General features: G+C 49.0%; 1 protein-coding gene across 1 annotated transcript in view; it reads right to left on the minus strand.

Moving 5' to 3' along the window:
- Nucleotides 1-25,008, minus strand: part of NFATC2 (nuclear factor of activated T cells 2) — a 105,011-nt gene that overhangs the window by 63,249 nt on the left and 16,754 nt on the right. The window contains exons 2-3 of the mRNA XM_049781321.1: nucleotides 22,939-23,926; nucleotides 16,878-17,049 (exon numbers count right to left, since the gene is read on the minus strand). Coding sequence (XP_049637278.1) covers nucleotides 16,878-17,049; nucleotides 22,939-23,926 — 1,160 coding nt within the window. The remainder of the gene's footprint in view (nucleotides 1-16,877; nucleotides 17,050-22,938; nucleotides 23,927-25,008) is intronic.

Below are 25,008 nucleotides of genomic sequence, written 5' to 3' on the forward strand. Positions count from 1 at the left end.
TACAGGCAGGGCAATGGTGCACACTGGAAATAAAACCACTGCTTACTTTCTGTCTGGTTTCAGAATGGCTCTTTACCTCATTCAAAAGTGCCAGGCCTGGCAGCTCTCTCAACATTTAAAACTGAAGTCAACAAATATTTGTCGAGCATTGCCTGTTGGCAGAGGGGAAGAAGGCGCTCTGGGAACAATGTGTCCAACAGAGGGACATGCAGATGGTTGACAGACATCACCACCATGACCATGAGTGCAGTGTTGATGGATGTAGGGCTGTAAGCACCGGGCACTGCTTCATGTGCTAACTTCCACGCAGTCCCCTGGCCATCCCCTGCAGTAGCCCTGCTGTGGTTGGGAAGGTGCTCAGGAGCAGAGCACTTGCCATATGTGAAGCTCTAGGTATAATGCCTGGCACCCAACTTTTTTTTTGGGGGGTGAGGCCATACCTGGTGATTCTCATAAATTACTCCCAGCTCTGTCCTTGGCAATCACTCTTGGCAGGGCTTGGGAGACCATAAGGGACTGGGGATCCAACCCAGGTGGCCACATGCAAGGCAAGAGCCCCCCCACTGCTATGCTATCACTCTAGTCCTAACATTTTTTAAATTTAATTCTTGTAATGATATATATGCACATGAGGGAATTGAGGCTCAGAGAGGTCAGGCGAGTTGCTCAAGAGTCTGCAGCCAGAAAGTATAAAGCAGACTCCATCTGGGGCCAGTCTCCCCCATGGCCCTCTCTCTCATCACCATGATATATCTGGTCCCTGTTGGTGTGGAAGTGGGAGAAGACCCACTGTGATCCCCTAACTTTCTTCTCCAGCCACAGTTCTGAATGTTTACTGGACAATTAGCAACTGAGTTTCTCTTAGAAATGTAGTATTGGGACTGGAGAGATAGCATGGAGGTAGGGCATTTGCCTTGCATGCAGAAGGATGGTGGTTCAAATCCCGGCATCCCATATGGTCCCCTGAACCTGCCAGGAGCGATTTCTGAGCATAGAGCCAGGAGTAACAACCTGAGCACTGCCAGGTGTGACCCAAAAAAAAAAAAAAGAAGGAAAAGAAGGATGGAAGGAAGGAAGGAAGGATGGAAGGAAGGAAGGAAGGAAGGAAGGAAGAAAGGAAGGAAGGAAGGGAGGGAGGAAGGGAGGGAGGAAGGAAGGGAGGGAGGGAGGAAGGGAGGGAGGGAGGAAAGGAGGGAGGGAGGAAAGGAGGGAGGGAGGGAAGGAGGGAGGGAAGGAGGGAGGGAGGGAAGGAGGGAGGGAGGGGGGGAGGAAGAAAGGACGGAAGGAAGGGCGGCAGGGAGGGAGGTAGTGCGGAACGGAGGGAGGGAGGTAGGGAGAAAGGGTGGGTGGGAGGGAGGAAAGGAGGGAGGGAAGAAGGAGGAAGAAAGGAAGGAGGAAGGAAGGAGGAAGAAAGAAAGAAAGAAAGAAAGAAAGAAAGAAAGAAAGAAAGAAGGAAGGAAGGAAGGAAGGAAGGAAGGAAGGAAGGAAGGAAGGAAGGAAGGAAGGAAGGAAGGAAGGAAGGAAGGAAGGAAGGAAGGAGAAGGAAGGAAGGAAGGAAGGAAGGAAGGAAGAAAGAAGAAAGAAAGAAAGAAAGAAAGAAAGAAAGAAAGAAAGAAAGAAAGAAAGAAAGAAAGAAAGAAAGAAAGAAAGAAAGAAAGAAAGAAAGAAAGAAAGAAAGAAAGAAAGAAAGAAAGAGAAAAGGATGTATTACATTAACCGGATGCCACCCCACTCAATATACGCCTTGTTACTCATTGGTTGGAAACATCTTTGAATGTAACACCTAGGATTGGTGTTTAGACCACTTGTTCTCCAAGCCAGGGTGTGGTCTGGTTCTTCCTAATTAAAAAAAAACAAACTCAGATCTCAGTAAAACACTCTCTTGTGTTTCCACTTTCATCACTGAGCTATCTGCTTCTTAGGAATGGAAGGCCTGCGTGTTGGATTTCCTGAACCCATTTCACCCCCTTCAATGTGTGTGGATTTTTACTGCCTCAGCATTTGTTTCCAGATCTGTGTCTCTCCTGTGTTCTGTTCCTGAAGCATGAGGTTTCCTTCTCAATGTGGCTCCTATTTTTACTAATAGAAATATACCTCAGAAGGAGCTTTATGGCCCTGTGAAGAGGCAGGCAGGGTGGACAGACAGACTGATGGGCAGAGAGATGGATGCAATGCAGGTGGAAAACTCTGCTAAAAGGCTTGAGGACAGGAAGCAGCCCAAGAGAAAAGCCCTGGGTGCCGGAAAGGTGGAAAAAGCATCAAGCGATGTCTAAGAGTCTGATCCACTTTCTTCTTTTTTTTTTTTTTTTTTTTTGGTTTTTGGGCCACACCCGGCGGTGCTCAGGGCTTACTCCTGGCTGTCTGCTCAGAAATAGTTCCTGGCAGGCGCGGGGGACCATATGGGACACCGGGATTTGAACCAACCACCTTTGGTCCTGGATCGGCTGCTTGCAAGGCAAACACCGCTGTGCTATCTCTCCGGGCTCCATGATCCACTTTCCTGACCCCCAATGGCTGCCCACATTTCCCCCATGTCTGCAGAAACAGTTAAGGGGGACACAGAAGGACAGTGACTGATGAACAGGCAATTCTGGAGGGCATCTGGGGTGGGGCAGCCTATTTCCCTGGTGCAGGTTATCCACTGTGGCGGGTCAGTAGCCAGTTGCATTGACCTGGCCAGAGTGTATATGAGCATGGACATGGATGGAGACATCAAATGGACATGAATATTGTGTCCCAGGAAAAGCAGAGAGGTCAGTGTGAAGGAGTACAACTCCTGGAAATGATCCACATGCTGACATGACTCAGATTCACATAGGTGCAGACAGAGACAGGTCTCTGCCCAGGTCTGAGACTGCACAGCAGCAGCTGATCTACCCAGGTCTCTCTGTCTCCCTTATTCTTGCCCCTGCCCATGCTGCAGGACCTTGCAATGGAATAACCACACCCTCATGCATGCCATCCCCTCAGTTCCTTGAAGAACTGCCAGTCTGTTCCCATCTCAGCCCAGAGAAAGCCCCTGGCCTTCTGCAGGGATTGGACCACTCCTTAAATCCAAGTACACACACCTTCCTGTCTGCATATCACTGCTGGCTGCCAGGACCCTACCATGAATAAACCCATAGCCCTTCTGACTCAGGCACTATCAAGGCCCTGTAGGATTGGGCACAGACCTCGGGGACCCCACTCTGCTACTGGAGGTGCACGTGTCTGCAAGGGGCCTGGCATGCTGCCAGCTGCCTGATACCCCATTGCCAGGCAGGGAGGCATCGCTTATCCTTTTTACTGAAAAGTGGGAAAACAGACAACAAAGAGTGGGTGAGCCTTGCCTGCCACCAACTACAAAAGCCAGTGGGGAAAACCTTCCTTTTTGCACTTCCCTTTCCGGCCCAGAAACACCAACAGGCTCAGATAAGGGCCTCAGGGAGCTGGGGGGCTTCAAAGGCTTGGCACCCGCCCACCGTGGGCCAGCTCCCAGAGCCAGTGGCCCAAGAGCAAGTGGGAGCGAGCAGGAGGCACTGGGCTGGGCGCCAGGCCTTGGAGGAGGCTGGAGGCTCACGCAACAGGAGGGAGGAAGCCAGCCCAGCTAAGGCATGATGGTCTCCTCGCGGCAGTTTTGTCTTTCAAGTGGCTCCAAGAGCACTGGGCTGGCCCGGCCAGGCCGCGTGCACTTTCATGTGCTGCATCCCGGTCAGCGGCAAGTTTGCAAGCACACATGATGGTGCCACGGCTGGCACTATCCCATAGACGACACCCTCCCTCCCAAGGCCTGTGGCATATGCTGAGCCACTATTGTCCATCGTGCCTGGCTGGTCAGCAGGAAGAGCAGAAGCAAGTCCAGAACCAGGAGCAGAAACCATTGCTGGTGATGCCGACAATGGGCAACTAATCAATGCTGTTTGCACGCGTTTGGCAGGAAACAGCCCATCTAAGAACCTAAGTGTCGCCTATTTTTCACAAGGTTCTTGTGAGGCTAGCGCCCCTCACCTCATTCCACCCCCGTGAGAACACCACATGATCTGGAAATGACATGGATAATTTACACAACAATGCAGCCACCCCCACTGCAGCTGTGACAACATCCAGGGACTGCAGGCGAACCCAGACACGCTGGCCCTGGGAAGACCAAGATTGGGTCCAGAGACTGAGTGGACAGGAGGTGTGTGGACACAAGGTCCCTCCTCAGCACCAATTTTCTAAGCCCAGTGTCCCCTCAATAAGCACCAGGCCCATCACAAGGCCCTGCCTGTCTCTCTTAGGCCCTGTTGGAGACTCCCTCCCAATCCCCTGTGGCAAGGGCCTATGAGTCCACTACTCTGCCCTCCCCTGCTCTGTCCCTCCCACCACAGCTCTGTGACCCCTCTATCCAGCTGTGGGTCCCCACAGAGATGGTCATGGAGTGGGGATGGACCCACACTACCCTGGGGAAGGCTTCAGACCACTCCAAAGTTCCCCAGATACAGGGGCACAACCAAATGGACCAAATGAAGGAACTCCAGACTCCCCAAACCCACTTCCCACATAGTCCCATGTGCTGCCTGCTCCTCCCATTTCTTCTTCGTGAAAACGTTTGCCTTTTGTTTCCAGTGTTGACGACCGACCTACAATCTAATCACCTCACATCTGAGAAGGCTATGCCCCACACCCCATAAATGCAGATGCACACCCACACCCACATATCCATGCACACACATATACATGTGAGCACACAATTGCATGTTTGTGTGTTACACATAATTACACTCATGTGCATATACTACCTGTACACACATGTGTGTACATATAGATACACAAACACCCATATACACACACATACAAGTGTAGACCCCAAAGCCCTTTATCTTTCTGTTTTTGTTTTTTGGGTCACACCCAGTGGCACTCAGGAGTTATTCCTGGCTCTGCTCAGAAATCACTCCTGGCAGGCATCACTCCTGACATGCTGGGGATCAAACCCAGGTCTATCCAGGTTGGCCATGTGCAAGGCAAACGCCCTGCCACTGTGCTATCACTCTGGCACCAGAAAGCCCCCCCCCCTTTTTTTCCCAATGTTTCCCATCTCCATTACTTCTGCCATCAGCCCCCTCAGGCCACAAGCTCTACATGGTGGTACCATGTGGGGCTGAATTGGACCCAGGAAGTTTGAGGGGCAATAGCAGGACCACCATACAGGAAGCCCCTGTGGATGCCTCTTGGTGTGGGAGGAGAGAGGCTGAGAAGCCACATTTGCCAAGAAGAACATTTGGAGGCTTAGGGGTGGCGAACACTGGGAGTGTGTGAAATCTGTCAAACAGTGCTATTAATCATGGTTCTTCAAATACAAGAGTCCAGAAATAAAAGAACTTTTGGAAGGGGCCCAAAGCTGTTGAGGGGAAAAGACTGATCTCCCCTTAGGGGTGAGGGAGGTCAGGTAGGGTCACCCCGAACACCTGTGCTCTGAGAGGCCAGTGCAGACAATAACCACCTCCTGTTCTGCAGGGGCTTCAAGGGACCAGCTTACCTCCCACTAGTCACACATGCATGGAATCAAGCCACATGGGGCCACTGTGGGGAGACTCTGGAGCTCCTGAAGAGGCAAAGAAAATGCAGCTCTCTTCTGGGGTGGGGGAAGTGAGGCCTCACAAGAGAGCCCTGAACACCCCGAGCTAAGAGGGACCTCTGGGACCACGATGTCCCTTAGAGAACATGGAGCCCAGGCCATGCAGAAAGAATATATGTGCTGTACAGTGACATGCAGCTGTGTGGAGTGCAGACTTTCAGTCCCTTCTGTGCTGTGACCACCTGAGTCCAGGGGGCAGACAGCAAAAGAACTCTGAAATTCTGATTCAGCAAGTGTGGGAGTCAGTGGAGCCTAAGAACAAAACTATTTCATTCCCTTTTAGAACCTTGGAAAGCAGGCTTAAGTGACAGCACAATGGAGAAGGAGGGTGCCTGCCTTACATGCAGCTGACCTGGGTTTGATTCCCAGCATCCCATATGGCTCCATAAGCACCACCAGAAATGATTCCTGAGTGCAGAGCCAAAAGTAAGCCCTGAGACTGCCAGGCATGTGTATCCCTTTCCACCCAAAAAAACCAATATCATTTTAAAACCTTGTAATGGGGGTGTTCATTTCCAGCATTTTGTGGCCTCAGAGCTGATGACAAGGGTCACGGTGCCAGGGACTCTTGCAGACCCTGGGTGGCATGGGAAAAGGAACTGATTTGGCCTCCTGTGTCCTTCCTCTTCCCTGCTGGAAAATCTGAGGCGCTGAAGGGATGCCCGTCTAGGACAGAAACGTGAGAAGGGAAGTGCGCTTAGAGTTCAAAGCCCAGTAGCCTCAGCTGAGCTGTTTCCATGACTTTGAGCAAACTCTGACTTTTCAAGTCAGCAAGATCTGGTTCCTGTTGGTGGCTCTCCCCATCCATGCAAGGTCAGTCCCAAGATGACCAGGACTAGGTGAGGACCTGTAGGCATGGGGTGTCAGGTTGTATGAGAAGAGACCCTGGATTCTGATCAGATCATCTACCACAGACAGAAGTTGAAATTGCCAGAGATAGATCTAACGGTGAAAGCCAGAACTAAATTCCTTTTTTTTTTTTTTTTTTTTTTTTTTGTGGTTTTTGGGTCATACCCGGCAGTGCTCAGGGGTTATTCCTGGATCAGAAATTGCTCCTGGCAGGCACAGGGGACCACATGGGACGCCGGGATTCAAACCGATGACCTCCTGCATGAAAGGCAAACACCTTACCTCCATGCTATCTCTCCGGCCCCAGAACTAAATTCCTAAGATGAGCTGGTGGCAACCCTGTGTGGATTACCCTGGAGCAGAGGGTTATTATCTTTTCTCAATGACTGGTCTATTCTGGAGGCCTAGAAAGGTCTTTCTTCTCAGCTACCTTTTGCAAATGTCACCTCCTCCAGGAAGCTGCCCTAATTCCAGGACACCCAGAGAGGGGCTCCTTCCAGGCCCTACAGCCTTATCAGTTGAAAAATCAAAACATATATAAATAACAGACAAGGAAGTTTATTGGACATGTAAGGATCCATCATCCTATGACTTCTGGCCATCATCTGGTTAAAGTGTGACCACCATTTCTACTTTATAGCCACAAAGAGTAAAAGTCATTTACTCAGTCACTGTAGGAGGCGGCAGAGCTGGGATCTGAACCCAGAATCTGACCTGGCTCCATCCTGCTTTGGGAACAGCTTCTCTTACCACCAGGACTCACAGCAGGTCAGAGATCCCTGCGGGTAGGAGCTATCTTGCTCTTTCTCTCCCCAAGATATAGCTGACCAGAGGGTTAATACGTGTGGATGTTCACCCGGCCTGCTCTCCAAGTCCCCCACTCATGGGAAGCTGGGGTGCAGGGGAGAATGTGTGCTGTCCTGGCAGCAAAACTTCATGGGCAGAAACAGCACCTGAATTCCAGCCTGGAGCAGCTGCTCTAACTACACTCCCACCCAGCAGGGCCCCTCTCCAAGACTGTGCCTCTGTCCAAGGAGAAGCGTGGCACTGTCTACAGCCCCAATGCAAAGCAGAGGGCATCTCAGCCAATTCTGTTCCCTGGCAGGAAAATACCACTCCTCCGAAGAGAGTTTTTAAGAATGTATGTGTGTATGCATTTGTAGATGTGTACATGTGTATGCACGCATGGTTGTGTGTATTTTGCATATATGTGTGTGTGCTTGTGGGGCCATGGGGCAGAAGGCACCCAGGCACAAGCTCCATGACTGAATTGTGTGCACCTCTGGGACAGCACTAAGGCCTAACCAACAGGGCCCTATCTCTGGTCCCAGCAGGTAGGTCCCTTACTCCTTTGTTTTAACACCTTCTCAGTCTCCCACATCCAGATGCTCCAAAAACAGACCGGATCCAAGATCACTATGGCTTCTGCTTCTGGCCCCCTCCCCAGCTCCAGGGGTTGCTGCAGAACAGGAAGGAGGTGGGGTGCACTCTAGAGATGGCGTGTGGGACAATCAACAAGCCTGCTGCCTTGTTCCAGAGGGACTTGGGACCCCAGCCCCCCTAATGCAGGAGTTCAGAGTTAAAGTTAGACGCACGCGGGCCGTGGCCCCCCGGGGAACTCGGGGCTCATGGACAATCCTCTCTTTGACAGCAAAACCACAAGGGAACACCCACGGCATACTTCTTGATTAAAAAAGGAAAGTGAAAAAGAAGGGAGTTTTTCTTCTTCTTAATCATTCTAAAACTAACTTGTGCCCACTGCATCCAGTCAAGACTTCTGTTTGCCTCTGGGGGCCCAAGACCCACAGGGCCTGGGGCAGGAGAGGGGCTTGGGTGGAGGAAGTTGGGCTGTCCCCAGAATGGAATCAGCCCCTCTTCATTGTGGGCACTTCCTGTCTCTTTTTCCCCAGCACAGGAAAGGCTGGGGGCAGGGTGACAGCTTAGCATGACTGGCCACCACTAGACCCCTGAGGCCCCAGCAAATGACTTCCTGGAGCCTGCAAGGGAAGGTGTTGTCTCAGAGACGATCAGAAGATGCTCAGTTGATCAACAATAGGGCTTGGGAAGATTGGGGTGGGAGAGAGGAAAAAGAAGAAAGAAGAGAAGTCAGTGGGGGAGGAGAAATACAGTACAAGTGAAGGGGAAGAGTCTGGCAGGTCTCCTAAGGTGGGGATACCACCCCAGGGGTGCTAGGACCACTTTTCATTTAATTGCAAAAAGACGGTAGATTTCCAGAAGCTGCTGAGTGATTTTTTTTTTCAGGAAAGGGAGCAGTAGGTCAATAAACTGGGGAGCCTATAAGACAGAGGAAAGGGGGAAGCCTCTTTGTAGAGGTGTCAGCTGAAATGAGATGGAATGGAAATGAGATGGGATAAGATGAAGAAGACCATCAGTGGGTGGCAATGCTGGGAAGGTGATGAGTGTGTACAAAGGCCCTGGGGTGGGAGTGGGTGCATGTCTGGATCAGCTAAGACCACTTGGCTGGCCTACATGGTAAATGCTACTCTGGCTGCTGCATGTGGTTAGGCGGACAGGGCGTGATGAGACAAGGAAACTAGTCCGGCAGCTCTCATTGTCAACTGTCACCAGATAAGGACTGCTGATGGCATCACTCATCAATCCAAGTGGATGGTGGGCGGGCCATGAGAAAGGGTTGAGTCAGGGGCCATCCAAGTACTGGCATCCCCCGCCCTTGGGCAGGGACCTCTGAGGTAGAAGGAACAAGTAAGAGTTGACAAAGTGGAGGAGGGCAGAAGGGACAGAAAAGGGGGACATATGTCTGCACAAGAAGCCAATGCCATAGACTCATCTAACTCAAAAGAGAGACCCACTAGCAGGGAAAACTGATAAGCATACCAGTATCACAGTATCACAGCACTGGGGAACTTCAGAGGGCCCTTACAAACCACTGCTGACACCATATGTGCTCATCAGTCTACCACTAAACATTCTAAATTCTTTTTTTTTTTTTTTTTTTTTTTTTGGTTTTTGGGCCACACCTGGTGTTGCTCAGGGGTTACTCCTGGCTGTCTGCTCAGAAATAGCTCCTGGCAGGCATGGGGACCATATGGGACAACGGGATTCGAACCAACCACCTTAGATCCTGGATCGGCTGCTTGCAAGGCAAACACCGCTGTGCTATCTCTCTAGGCCCACATCCTCAAATTTTTGAAGCCGCATAATTTTAATTCTGTTTTCCCATCAGGAATACACAATATATTAAATATATTATTCCTACCTGAAAGGGGGCAGACTTTGGGGAGGTTGAAAAACTGATGACCAGGTTCAAGGGAATGTGGTGGAATATTGAACGCTAGAAATAAATGAATGCCCAAAAAAAAACAAAAAACAAAAAAAAAAAACACTAAATCACAACAAAATAAAGAAATTTAATTTTTAAAAAAATGTTTAAAGAAAGAAAAATGGTCCCACTGAGGCCAGTCCTAGACCTCTCTGGAGTTTAAATCTTCCCCTTAGTTAAACAAAAAGACCCAATTCATAGGTCACATGGAGCAAAAGCATTCTGCATGTTTCTGGCATATGTCTATGCTCAGTCCTTTCCTGACTACTACTCTCCAGTCTGAGCTGTGAACCTACCAACTTGATTGCTGCATGATCTTCACCAGAAGCATCAGCTCCTTGAGCAGTGGTCATGTGTAAACTTATGAGGACTGTGTCTCCCTCAAGTATTTAGTGAGATTGCAGGATAGACAAACCTGGCAGACATAAAACCCTCAGTTCGATGGGAGCTGTGAAGCCCTCAGTTCAATGGGAGCTGAAGTCTTTAGTCAAATAGAAGCAGAAGACCTCATTTCAATGGGAATCAAAGCCTTCTGTAGGTGATACATTAATCATACACAACAGTCATTCAGTTAGATTTCTAAGTCTTCTGCCTCAATCACCCACAAATTCGTGTTGTTTCTTTTTCTCAAATGTCACCTTCAAGTTCCCAAATGAGTCAACATTGGAGCCAGGAAACCCTGCAAACTAAGTTAGGCCATGATGAAGAGAAGCTGGAATCCCACCTCAAAGGGAACCAAACAAAACCCAGTACCTCAGCTCAGGTGACCCCTCCCAATCTGAGTCACGGAATAACAGTTCAGAGCTAGCTCAGAGAGGAGAAGCATGTGGGCTAATGTTACATAGCAAGTTGCAAGCAAAGGTCAAAGTCTTTGAGACTCCCTAGACCCTCTCCCTTCCCAGGGGGTCTGGTCAGTGAGAGGGTACAAAAGAGAAAGAACCCCAGACCAGGAGGCAGATTCTGGTACTAGCAGGGGATTACATAGATGGAGGAGCTCAGACAGGCAAGTGTCCACACCCAGATGTGGGCCCCACTTAGGAATTTGACCTCTTGGCTGGTCAAACCGCTCAAAGGCTGAAGTGCCTGCTTTGTAAGTCAGAGACCCAGGTTTGGTCCCTGGCACCACAGAGATCCTCAAGAATGGCCACCCCCAAATTTGGTTGGGATCAATCCCTGAGCACTACCAGATGTGTTCTTCCACCAGAAAAAGAATTCCATACCAAAGCTACTTAATTGCCTAGCATGTGCATGGAGATCAACTCAGACCTCATCTCTGAGACTGTCCCACTGAAGATGGACATGAGAAGGGGCCCTGCTGTTGTGCTGGCTCTTATGCAGTGAGCTGAGCCGGGGACGTTAAGAGATTTTTTTCCAGTTCAGCAAGATGTGCCAGGAATCCTTAGCTATCTCGGACATGAAGCCTTCTCTCCCTTTACTGTGATAAACCTCAAAGAAACACATTCTTCACGACCCCCAGGAGAGACAATATGGTCCACATGTGCCTTCTGTCTGAAAGGACTTTAGTAGGAACATGTCAAAGCAGGAATTTTAAGGCTGGGAGGCAGCACAGTGGTCAGGACACAGCTACACACAGAGTATGCAGCTGGTCTGAGTCAGTTCCCAACAGGACAGACAGCCCAGAGAGCATAACCAGGATGGCTCTGTGAGTAAGTGGGTATGCCCAGGACAGCACCATGTCTGTAGGCCCATGCACTGAACTGTCAGCCTAGTGGGATGAAAAACACTGGTAGGGTCCCAAATGGCTCATGGGGCCCCCAAAATAAAGAGATCTCACTCTTCCCCTGCAAAAAATATGATTCTGAGAAATTCTGAGGGAAAAAAAGCCAGTGAAACCTGGAAAGGTTCAGCCCTCATTTCTCACGAAGCCCCAAAGATAGTGACCTGTGACCTGCCCCCAACTTCCTATTGCTCCCAAACTCTGAGCCAGACCAGGCCCTTCCTCCCGCTACAGAATCCCTGAGTACATCAGTTTCTAACCTGCTTCTCCAGCCTTGGCATGCAGGTTCCCAAAATAATTTAGCTCCTCAACTTTACTGGAAAAAAAAACCACTCAGTGTCCTCCAGAAATTTATTTTTGCCAAGGAAACAAATAGAAAACACCTCTCTGAAGCACCTGAGGCGACTTCTCCCCAGTGTTCTAGCATCTCTAGGGTCCCTAGGGTTCTAGCATCCCAACATAGGTGGGCTGGGGGTGTCAGTATCATCTGTTTTGGAACCTGACCCAGTTAGAGGTGCAATTGGTAGAGGGGATCCAGCTCTTACATGTGGGGTATGTACAAAGCCCTTCTTTGGGAGTACAAGTGGCCCTGAAATCTGGCACTTGTTTCTGTACTCCAGACTCAGAGTCATGAGCCAACTTGCCTCTCCATCTGGACACCTCAAAATCCACCCTCGAGGGGCCAAAGAGATAGCATGAAGGTAAGGTGTTTGTCTTTCTTGCAGCAGGTCATTGGTTCGAATACTGGCATCCCATATGTTCCCCCGAGCCTGCCAGGAGCAATTTCTGAGCATGGAGCCAGGAGTAACTCCTGAGCACTGCCAGGTATGACCAAAAAAAAAAATCCACCCTCAATTTAGACACCCCAAACTGACCCTCTAAGAAAGTGGCCACATCCTCACACCTTTCCAGTGGCTCTTGTACCCCTCACTCCCATCAAATTCTCCACTGATGCCTCCCTCAGCTGCCTCCAGAGGGAGACATGGATCCTCCAAGGCACGTGTCAGGGTCATCTCCTGGGCACCTCAAAACCACAGACCCACCTCGTGTCTGGCAACAGTGACCCCATTCACCCGGGCAGATGGTCTGCCTGCCTGTCTTCCCTCTGCTCAAATGAGTCTTGGGTAGCACTGGATCTGCTCAAGCCCTCAGTAAACCAGCTGTCCTAATGCACCCCTGACCCCCATGTCTGTTTCTGCCCCTGTTAGTCACTGGCAAGATCATTTTCCCCTAATTTTTATTATAACGCCATAATTTACCAAGTTGTTCATAATACAGTTATTTTAGGCATTACAGATTCCAGTACCAAACCCACCATCATCAGTGTGACCTTCCCTTCACCAGTGTCCCCAATCTCTCTCCCACTTACCACCATAATCTGCCTCCATACAAACACAAACAAATTTGCTTTCTATTGCTTGTTACAACACAAAGGCAACTGGAATGATCAAAACTTAGATCAACATGGGTCAGTCTTTTGGTGGTTTTTTTTTGGGGGGGCCACACCCAGTGACGTTCAGGGGTTACTCCTGGCTATGTGTTCAGAAATCGCTCCTGGCTTGGGGGACCATAAGGGACTCTGGGGATCAAACCGTGGTCTGTCCTAGGTTAGTGCATACAAGGCAGATGCCTTATGGCCTGTGCCACCGCTCCAGCCCCAACATGGGTAAGTTTTAAATAATTGTTCTGTCTCCACATGATGTTATAAAAGTCAGTGTCTAAGGAATTCCTGGGCTGTGGTTGGTACTACTTGATCTTCTATGTTATTGCTTAGGCTCACTGAACTTGGTAGATTCTTTTTTTTGTGTGTGTGTGTGTTTTTTGGGTCACACCCGGCAGTGCTCAGGGGTTATTCCTGGCTCCAGGCTCAGAAATTGCTCCTGGCAGGCACGGGAGACCATATGGGGCACCGGGATTCGAACCGATGACCTCCTGCATGAAAGGCAAACGCCTTACCTCCATGCTATCTCTCCGGCCCCTGAACTTGGTAGATTCTATGTAACTTTGCATCACAACTCCTTTGATACTATTATAAAATACTGAGTTATATAGGTTTTATAGATATCAAAAAATCTATTGATTTGGCAGTTTGATAAGGTTAATTTGCTGAGATGGGCCATTTTTGTCAGAGAGTGTAATGTGTGAATTTGGGCTTTTGTAACTCGTGAAGAAAGGAGAAATCATGGGCCGGAGAGATAGCATGGAGGTAAGGCATTTGCCTTGCATGCAGATGGATGGTGATTCGAATCCTGGCATCCCATATGCTCCCCCTCTCCTCCCAAGCCTGCCAGGAGCAATTTCTGAGTAGAGAGCCAGGAGTAACCCTGAGCACTGCTGGGTGTGACCCAATTCCCCCCGCCCCAAATAAGGAGGAATCTACCCCTACTCTCCTCTTTGAGAATGCTACAGAGGGATAAGTCTGGACAGGGCTTCATAAACTTTTTTTTTTTTTTAGTTTGAGGGTCATTTAGCTGGTGCTTTTTCCCAGCCCCAGACTACAAGCCTCACCAAAAAAACAACAACAACAACAACAACAAAACAAAACAAAACAAAACAAAACAAAAACAAAACAGCAGCTGCTTTCCTGTCCTTCACTATGCGTTTCTCCTCAGTTCTACTGAAAGCCCCAAGTGGGTGTCTGACAAATCCCTGATTCTCAGAGCCAACAAAGCTGCCCTGACTTTCCAGGCCCAGGCTCCTGAGTTAAGTACTAGCCTGGCTTTATGCTTCAGCTTAGGACTTCTGCTGACAAAGCCCCTTTTCTAGACTGTTTTCAATGAGTTTCTTTCTTTTATTTTTTCTTTTCATTTTGGGGACATTCCCAGAAGTGCTCAAGGTTACTCCTGGCTCTGTGCTCAGGAATCATTCCCAGTAGTGCTTAGGGGAACCATATAGAATGCCAGGGATCAAATCTAGGTCAGCCATATACAAGGCAAGCACTCTCCCTGCTGTACTCTCTCTCTTTTCCCTCAATTCTATCGATGCTCGTGGCTTTGGGTCCAATACACAGAAGTGATATATTTTCCTGCTGCTCGACTGGAACTGAGGAATTCTGACCCCTGCCCTGCCTGACCCTCTCAGAGGAGGCACTTCCCGATTAAGCAAGGATGAGCAAAGAGGAGCAAAGACTTGCTTCTTCCAAAAGATCTGTTCAGAGCCATCAGAGTAAGCAGCACCTGGCCAGCCTTCCACCATCAACAGCAGAGAAGAGCTAAAAGCCAAGGGAGGAAGGCAGAGGTGGCGTCCAGAGGTTAGACTTGTTCCTTACATGTAACTGGCTAAGGTTCTATCCCTGGTAGCTCTTGGACCCCTGGGCATTACCAGGGTGCTGCCCTGGAGGCCCATCCAACACCTTTCAAGTGGTCTGGAAATTCCTGCCACCACAGAGCCAGGCACCTCAATATCCACAGGTCCCACATTCAACTATTGGCATGACTGGCCAAGAATCACTAGGAGGGGTTCCAGGCCTCCTGGGCACTGTTGGAAACTGCCTCATCAAAGGAATAAGCAAACAATGGCCACATATCAGGGTTCTAAGACATCACAATCAAGTGAATACCCCACAGGCACCCCAAAAGCTGAAGCTTTCAGAACAGTGAGAGGCTGGTGAGGTAGTGTGTGGAGATGAAGCTTGTCTTGCAGGTGCGGAACCCCAGTTCACTCCATGTCACTATGTATTGTCCTCTGAGCACCTATGGAGTGATCTCTAAACACGGAGCCAGGAATAGCCCCAGAGCACCACCAGGTATGGCTCAACACCTCCTTCCCCCAATAAATAAATTAAAAGCAAGTTTTGGGACTGGGGGTCAATAGTATAGCATTTGCCCTGCATGTGTGAGGCACTGAATACAATCCACAACACTGCCATAATAAATAACCAAAACCAAGATTCATTTAGGTACAAAGGAGAGAGTTTGAAGGTTCAGCCCCATCAAAATGAAAGCATGGGGACACCACAAGCTTTCTGCAGAGCCATCCTTACAGAAGAGAGCTGTCAGCCTGCACAAGTTCAAAGGCACCAGTACATGAATTGCCCACAGAGAAAGATGGAAAAGTACTTGGCCTATTGCATCTAGTACGGATGCTATCACCATGCCAGACCATCAATGACAGTGACCAAACATGCAATAAAAGAAAAACAGATTCAGTCAAGGAGAAGAGCAGAGAATAGAAACAGACCCCAAGATGGTGTTGGGTTTAGATAATGCAGGGACCAAAAGAAATCAGTTTCTTGCAAGTTGGGTTTGGAGGTTTGTTTGAGGTTTTTCTTTTGCTTGTTTGTTGGGATAGTTGTGTTTTATCTGAGCTCTGAACATGCTGTGTAGTTTCTAATCAAGGAGGCCCAGGATATGCCTGAAAATCTGTATGCATAACAATATTCCTGATGGTCCAATACACACTACCTCACATTTTTCTCATAGCATGTTCATCACACAACACTTTCAGAAAATACTAAAATTAAGTCACATTAGATGTACTGAAAATTCTAGTTGAGCAAGTTGGTTTGTAGGCACCAGTCCACAGTGTCTGGTTGTCCAAACTATACAATTCAGAAGAATATTTTAGCTTTCATTCTTTGGGAAGAAAAGAAACACTTCTCTACTTTTTTTTAATAGCTGAGGTTAAATCAAAAGCCACAGACATGAACAAGGATTAAGAAAAAAGAAGGAAACATTCATGGTATAAGCAAAATTAAAAAAATATAAAAAGAAGTTCAAACTACATACTAGAGATATAAACAATCAGTGCTAGACATCACCGTGCTTTTGATAAAAAAAAAAAAAAGAAAGCAGCTAGCAGCCAAACACTTTATCATAGTTCTTTTTGATAGTTTAATTATGTGTAGTTTTAGTTTTTTCCCATACTTTTCTGCCATTCTCGCAAGAATTTTATGTTTCCTGCAAGCTCTCATGTGAAATTTAAACCCCAAATGATGGCTTTCAAACTTTCCATCCGCACACAAACCTCTGCAAAACTAAAGAACTTTCTCCCTGAGAATGGGAAGCACAGAAGGGCTGTGAGGAGGAAGTGAGTCTCTCCTGGGCCCGCCCAGGAAGGCATCTTGTCTGGCTTTACAGCAGCTGATCTTGCTTCTGACACCAATGCAAGCGACGTCATGGATCTCCTCACTCAAAAGAGCAATTCAGACTAGCACTCACAAAGTCTCTCTTTGGAGGGCTCCTTCATGAGTGACTCAGATCAGAACCTACCAGGCAACTCAATCAGCACCCACCAAGATCCTCTTTGGAGGGCCCCTTGCCTCCATGAGTGACTCAGACCAACACCCAACAGGGAGACTCAGACTAGTACCCACCAAGTCCCTCTTTGGAGGGTCCCTTCCCTCCATGAAAGATTCAGACCAGCAATCACTAAGGTGATGAGCAAGCTCCTACCTGAACCACAGGGTGGCCACCTGTGGGCGCCTTCACAGCCCCCCGACTGCCTTCAGTCTCGTAGTGGGCCCGGTGGTGAGGTCGGGGCTGTACTTCGATGCGCAGCTCGTAGGACCCCGACTGCTGGGACAGAGGCCACTCCAGTGGTGGTAGAGATGCAGTCACTGGGACACTGTGAAATGAAACAGAATCAGTCTCAGACACAGCAGCCACTCCCACCCCAAGCCTTTGCACATATCCGTCACCTCCCCAGCAGTTCCCCCAGTCTTCTCCACTTCACTCCTATCTCTTGCCAGCTGTCACCCTATTTAGAAAAATCTCCTTCTTTAGGGCTGTGAGGACCCCTATTCTTGGGGATACTCACAAGGTGGAGTATCTTTTCCTCTGCTTCCTCTCCCACCTTGATGAAGTCTGAGGAAAAAACTGCAATGCTAAAAGCTACTTTCATTCTGGATTCCCTTTACTTCCTTTCCTGAGGGAATTCTAAACACTGTCAACTTCTAATTTTATTTATTTTAAGTCCCCTGAGAGGCAGGAGATATCCTGACTCCTACCAGGTTAGGGTCCCAGCAGCACATGGTCCCCAGAGCATTGCTGGGGCATTGCTCTGGGGGCCCCCAGTACTGTCAGAGTGTCCCAGAGACCCTGAGTATCACAGGCCACAGTAGTACCACTATCCTCAGGCACTTATACTGAACTCATAGCCAAACTGGCTGGCATTCATCAGTGGGTCCCTCCCAGACTCATAAGCACCGCTTAGGGACTGCCAGGTCCCCCTTAGCTGAACTGGTTTCCTCTTGCACTGGAGGGAGCGTGAGACAGGGCAGTGGTGCAGCAACAGGCCATGTACATGCCATGCTGCATCAGACAGGAAGTTTCACTTTCTTGGCCTCAATCCCCTGTGACCACACCACAGATGGATGTGAGGTCCCCACAGTTGTTTCAGCTCTTATCTCAGCCTCACACAATCTCAAGGACACACAAGTTTGGGAGTGGGGGAAGGGACATCTTTTACTGCTCAGCCAAATATGAAACAGAGATCCAGTACAAAAATGCAACCCAGAGAAATGCCCAGTTTGAGTACACAGGAGTCAGGTCAGACAGACTCTAATCAGAAGAGAAGAAGAAAGGGCAAAGCCCCTCCTGGTCCCAAATCCTGGCTGCAACTTCAAGCAAATGCCTCCTGAGGAACCAAGAATACTGAGATCAAAAACATTTGCCTGAGTGCTGCTCGGAAATAGCAGTTCCAATTCTTTTTATAGGCAATAAGCCCAATAAACAGTCTTTTCTATAAGGCAACCTGGCATGCTTTAGTATTAAGGATCCATCTTTAGGTAGGAAGTTGTAAGTCTTGAGCTACGAGGACAGCGTTAGTTTCATTTTCAGATAGTCTCAGCTCGTCAGACACATAACTGGGACTAGTCAGATGGTTAAAATAAATTACATAGGGGTCTGCTGAGGGCTTCTCATCCATTTGGGCCAGTGTTTCTTAATCTTTCTGTCCTTCCTTCCTTCCTGTCCAACCAATCAGCCCTTTAATCTGATGCCAGTGATCCCCCAGTGACAAGATCTTCACCTGTGGCCTATAAGGAAGATCCTCCCCACTATCTATACTACTTGTTTTGGGAGCACTTTCCCAAGATCACAGAGCAAACACAGTCAGGACTCCACCTCCTGCCTCATGCCATGCCAGCTTGTCTGAACCAGATCCAGGAAGATGGCTCATTTATAAAAAAAAAAAAAAAAAAAAAAAAAAAGAAAAAAAAAGAAAGAAAGAAAGATGGCTCATTTATGAAACACTCCACAACAATGCCTGACATTTGGCAGGTTTTCAGAGAGTGGGTTAAAGAAATAAGTTTTCGTTCAGAAAAGCTTTGTAGACTCAATGGCTTTGGTATTGCCAATGCCCCCAATTTACATAAGCTGATTTTTCACATGTGGTGGGAATCATTAGTCCCCACTCACACAGAGTTGCTAGAAGATAACATTGCACTAGTCCTCTCGTTATTCACAGTAGAGTACATAAAGTCCAAGACCTTCAGTGGTGTCTAATGAAACAGAGAGTACCAACCCTTAGATGCACTGTGTTTTCCTTCACAAAATAGCATTCAATTCATGAATCTGACATTGTAAGACTTGAACAATGGGCCTACATAAAACAGAATAGTTATGTGAATGCCCTTGTAATAAAGTGATAATAATGCCATCTCCTGCTTCTCTCACATTATTCCATGTAATGCTTTGGGGTCGAGTGACCAAAGGTAGCTTACCAAAGAGGAAGGAGAGACCATTTCACTAACTAGTCCTAGCTGCAGTGGAATCAATTCCTAATACATCTAAACATAACTGGATGGTGGCCAGCACCTTTCAAACCCCATCAAGCCCATAGCTCATTAAGTCAGTGTTTGTCCACCACCAGTCATGGACTAGTATAGTGTGGTGTACCCCAAGACCCACCCATATCTGGGAGGAGTTTTGGGAACCGGATAATAGGTGTAACTACCTGCAAGACCTCCCATTTCTGGGAGGGGTCTGGAAAAGGATAGATAAACCTCTGAGCCAGGGGATTCGGCCCTTTTGCCGTTTTTCTCTTGGCCCGGCTTGGCTTCCTGGCTTTTGGATCTTTGGGCCACATGGAGCCCAAAGGGAAGATGGCTAACAGGAGATAAGATGCAGGGCTAGCAAAATATAGCTGTGCTTAAAAGGTTGACATAGGCCACACACCTGTGGTGGCAAGGGCATGAATAAAAATGATTCTTCCTGATGGCTGCGTGTGAGTGAGTAATTTCACCTGGGCCTGGAACTCGCAGGCTGCATGGAGGTTGCAGAGCCATGTGGGCTGGATGGCATCCTCCACCATCCAGCCCCATCGTTAATTATTTAATTCAACATCTGGCGCTCCGAACTTTGACCTGAATCCTGAACCCAAGAAACCAGCAACAATGGTAACATTTCTGCTTTTCAGTTTAATTTTGGCTCTTGTCGGGTGCACTGAGCCCAAAACCCTGGGCCACGTGCAACCATTTTTAAAAATGGCCGACACCCCATCTGGGGGTTCAAAGGCCATTAAAACAAGAGAGGTGAAAGCTTGCACCACCTCTGGCCAAGGCCCAGAACTAAAACTTTGTTACAAAAACCAAAAACCTCGGCCTCTTCAAAAACTTATTAAAAGTCTAAATTGGAAACGGAGGAGAAAAAAGACTGTATTTAAAGTGGACTGATTTTCTAAAAATGACCTTTGGCTTGAATTTGGATTTCGACTTTGGAAATTTCGAACTGAACTTTTAGTTTAAATCACTTGAAACTCTGAACATCCATAAGCTGCTTCCAAAGTGCGCCCGGAGGGAAAAATAAGGCAGCGGTGAAGCCCCTCCAGCATCAGAAAAGTGGCCGAAAACTTGCTTGCAAAGTGCGCCCAAAGGAAAAAAAAAAAAGCTGCGAAAAGCTCCAAGCGGCTGGGCTCGGCTCGGCTGGAATCTCGGCTGGGATCGGCTTGGCTGGGCTCAGCTTTGCCCGGAAAAGCGAAAAACCTGGAATCCTCGCTCCAGATCACAAACCGGCAGCGGAGCCTGGAACTACGGAAGAAAGCCACGTGGTAAGATCAGCGTGGGACAAACCAACATCTGAACTTTAAAAGTTTACAAAAGCCACGTGGTGAGATCAGCGTGGGACAAATTAATCTAAACTATGGTTTTAGGTGTAGAAAATTAGTGGGTAGTAATATTTTACTCATAGTTGGTGATGGAATAAGTTTTAATTAGTTAGTGGTTAAAAAATAAAAATATAAGGGAGGTAATACAAATTAGCCCATTTTAACATCTAATTTCTAACCACCTGCATCTTTGTCTTAGTCATTTTCTTTATGATTTAAATGTGTTTTGTTGTCTTTCAAAATTAATATTTTCAATTGCAAAATGTTTTACTGTGTATTTTAATGTACTTAGCCTGTTTTTAAAATGTATGTTATGCATGTATGCTAAAGTACTTGTGTATAGAAAATATATAGGAACATTGAAGTTCCCCCAATATAGTTTAAAAATATAGGAACATGAAAGTTCCAAAATAGTGCTTGGTAAAAAAGCATTAATAGAATTTTAGGTTACAGGTGTAAAGTATATTTTGCAAATAATATGTTTTTGAAAAGGGCTGGTATATTAATTTTCACTTTATTACGTTGGCGCATGAAAATATTTAGAAAAGGGGGAAATGTGGTGTACCCCAAGACCCACCCATATCTGGGAGGAGTTTTGGGAACCGGATAATAGGTGTAACTACCTGCAAGACCTCCCATTTCTGGGAGGGGTCTGGAAAAGGATAGATAAACCTCTGAGCCAGGGGATTCGGCCCTTTTGCCGTTTCTCTCTTGGCCCGGCTTGGCTTCCTGGCTTTTGGATCTTTGGGCCGCATGGAGCCCAAAGGGAAGATGGCTAACAGGAGATAAGATGCAGGGCTAGCAAAATATAGCTGTGCTTAAAAGGTTGACATAGGCCACACACCTGTGGTGGCAAGGGCATGAATAAAAATGATTCTTCCTGATGGCTGCGTGTGAGTGAGTAATTTCACCTGGGCCTGGAACTCGCCGGCTGCATGGAGGTTGCAGAGCCATGTGGGCTGGATGGCATCCTCCACCATCCAGCCCCATCGTTAATTATTTAATTCAACAGTATAGTACCACAGGTATAGAGTTGGATACCACTGGTCAACCACCTTGGTTATGATTTCAACTCTGTGGGCCAGCGTATGACTGTAAATGGATTGAAGCAACTTCATCCCAAAAACTGCAATCCAACTTAACTCCTGTTCTCACTGCGCCAGTGAACTCCATCCCTTCCCCAGTGTTCCCTGCGGTCTCAGGGTGACCAAAACTCTCTTATTTGGACCTCTTATTTGCAGTGCTAGATGCCATCCATTCAACTTCTGCCCGCAACCAAGATGCCTGATGCTAATTACTCTGACTTCATTTGTGCTCGCAAGTAGGAATGCTCAAAAGTCTGCAGAATAAGGTTAATTTAAAAAAAAAAAAACAAAAACAAAAACACTTGGGTCCGGGGAGATAGCTCAGCGGCTTTTGCCTTGCAAGCAGCCGATCCAGGACCAAAGGTGGTTGGTTCGAATCCCGGTGTCCCATATGGTCCCCCGTGCCTGCCAGGAGCTATTTCTGAGCAGACAGCTAGGAGTAACCTCTGAGCAACGCTGGGTGTGGCCCAAAAACCAAAAAAAAAAAAAAAAAATCACTTTACTCCTTAATATCTCTTAAAGTTTCACATAATTCAATGCAGAATAGATTAATGGTTCATTTGGTTTGGTTCTGGATGAAGCTTTTGACAAGTGAAATAAATCTTAAGACTTGAAACCTCAGAGTCATTCTGACATTCTGCCTTTGAACTCCTCTACTGAAGGTCCAGAGGCCCTGAGACAATGTCCTGAAACTTTCCTGACTGAACCTCCCACTCAACCTCAGGAGTCTTTGTTTCTGTTATCCCATGGCCTGCAGCTCTAGCCCCTCCACTCAATCTTGCGGGAGATTCTTAGGAGTCTCCTATTGCTGGTGGGTTGGCATTGTGGGAGACTATGAACTCTACCACATTCAGAACCTCAGGGTTGGCTTAGTCTGAGCTCAGGATGGGCCAGGTGAGGTCCACTCAAAACATAGCAAATGCCCCCCAGAGGCAGCTGCGCTCCCCATATCAGTGGCGGGACCCAACCCTGGCCCAGAGAGATGCCCAAATCCTCCTAGCTCTCTGCATGCAGCAGCGCTCCCGGGAAACAGCTCACACCTTTATCTGGGGGTCTCCCTATCTGAAGATCTGACACGAGGAGAGTGGGCGTCGCTGATGCCCAAGCCAGCTTAGGGATGCAAGTTCCAGGCACAAACTCTGTACCAACCCTGCTCACTGTTGTCACCCCACCACGAATGAGTGAAAGAATGAGCTGGTCACTCTGGTTGTAGATCTCACCTAAGGTGAGTGGACACTGGGGCTGCCGTCCAGAGCTGGGAGGGGTCTCAGCTGTCACCTCACCCCACCCAGGCAACATCACTGCAGGTCTGCCCGCGCCTCACCTGCAGATGGAAAAGGACGGTGGTGCCAGCTGCTTCGGCCAAGTGGGTGCCACCAGCACAATGGACTCGGGGGCTGAATTCCTCCTCTCCTCCTGCTGCTCACAGGGCCCCAGGAACTCCACGGCTGGGTAGAGGTGATGGGGCAAGCCGGCCTTGGCAGGCCCGGTGGGGCCTGGGGCCCGCTCCGAGCTGGTCTTCCACATCTTGTTGGGGATCCCGCAGGAGTCGGCGGCCAGGCTGCTGAGCGCGTCCATGATCACGCTGGAGCCCGCCGTGGTGGGGTAGCCGGCAGAGGGGCCCGGGTCTCGGGGCTGCGGCGAGGGGCTGCGGGAACGCTGGGGCGAGGCTCCGGGCAGCGGGGCGGCCAGGGCCCCGGCGCACGAATGCCTCCGCTTGGCACCAGGCGACGAGGAACGGGAGGCCGAACGGGGCACGGGCGAGTGGTGGCCCAGGCAGCTGTCCTCAGCTAGGCTGGCTCGAGGTGACATTATTGGCGAGGTTCTGGGGGAATAATGAGCAGGGATGTTTTGAAACTGGGGACACAGGTCATCGGGCCCGCCGTTATTGGGCGAGACGCAGGGCGACGTGTAGGGGGAGAAGGAGTCGGAAATGAAGCTGGCAGAGGAGCCGCTGCTAGCGGGGCTCAAGCAAGGTGGCTCGCGGTAGCTCTCCAAGCCCGGCACAGGCAGCGTGAAGCCCGGGGGCAGCTGGCCCCCCAGCAGACCGGTGTCTCTCCCTCCGAGGGACCCCCCTGCCTGATTGAGTTCGTGGGACGGAGTGATCTCGATGCGAGGGCTCATGCTCAAAGTGCCTGCAGGCTTGACCGCGCTCAGAAAAGTCTGGGACCCCACCCTATCCGGCTCTCCGAATTGGGGCTCCCCCACGAGATCCGAGAGGGAGCTGTGTGGCTTGGGGCCATAGTCCGGGAGAGCATCCTGGTATGCGAGTCCAGGGGATGGGCTGTCCACCTTATGTGCATTCGGTTCTTCTGGAAAGAGAAGGGGGGAGGGAAGGGGGGTCTTTTTAAGCCTCCAAAACAGAATTCCGGGAGCAGAACATCAGTGCTTGGGGTTCGCCTCCTGCATCCCCACCACTGCCAAAACCCCAGGATAAAGACTCTACCCCTCCTTCGTTTGAGGGGCACAAAGCAGGGAGGTTGCGGTGCCAAGAACAGGGGTGCAGCTCCTCCAAATCAACTATAACTACAGTACCACACCAGTCTGGGGTTTCCAGAGAGCTGTTCCCAGATCCCTTTGAAGAAAAGCACCAACTCGGTTGTGCACTGTCCCTGGTAATGAGTGGAACATCCCTGCCCCGTGCCCGGGACGCCCCATCACCCTTTCTCTCTCTTGTCTGGGATATTCTGTCTAAAGGCGGGTCCCACACATCACCCCTAACATTCACCATGCCCCAACTTCGAGTCAGCAGAGAGGCCCAGGGACGGGAGGGGGCTTTCGGGATGCAAACCTCAGGTGCCCACCCAAGAGTGAGAATCTAGACCCTGTCTTCCATTTTATCCTCGTTCTCATGCCATGGTAGACACTGGTTCTGGGGGGAGGGTTACCCAAAGACAAAGAATGAGCAAGACCAGAATCCCCCCAACACACCTTTGGACCCCACAAAGCAGCTTTCTCCAGAACAGGGGAGAATCTCATAGACTTCAAACCCAGGGAGAAAGCCAGTGATGATCTGTCCTTTCTGGGGGAGGGGGCATACCCAGTGATGTTTAGGGTTTACTCCTGAATCTGTACTCAGGAATCACTCCTGGCAGAGCTTGGAGAACCATATAGGATGCCGGGGATCAAACTGGGGTTGGCCGCATGTAAGGCAAAAGCCCCACCTGCTGGCTATTACTCCAACCCCAACAATCTATCCTGATGGAAGCCGTGTGCTCAGACCCACAGCTTTCTGGAAAGGGCTGAGGCTAGCCCATTGATCTGTGTCAATCACCCAGAGACAGACTGCTACCTTCACACTTTATCTGTCTGACCCTCACTGTGCCCCCAGCAGACCTATTTCCTTTCACCAGCCTTCCTCTCTCTCTCCCTTTCCTAAGCTGCTCATGCCCTA

The sequence above is a fragment of the Suncus etruscus genome, chromosome 9, assembly GCF_024139225.1.
Source record: "Suncus etruscus isolate mSunEtr1 chromosome 9, mSunEtr1.pri.cur, whole genome shotgun sequence".
Lineage (NCBI taxonomy): Eukaryota > Metazoa > Chordata > Mammalia > Eulipotyphla > Soricidae > Suncus > Suncus etruscus.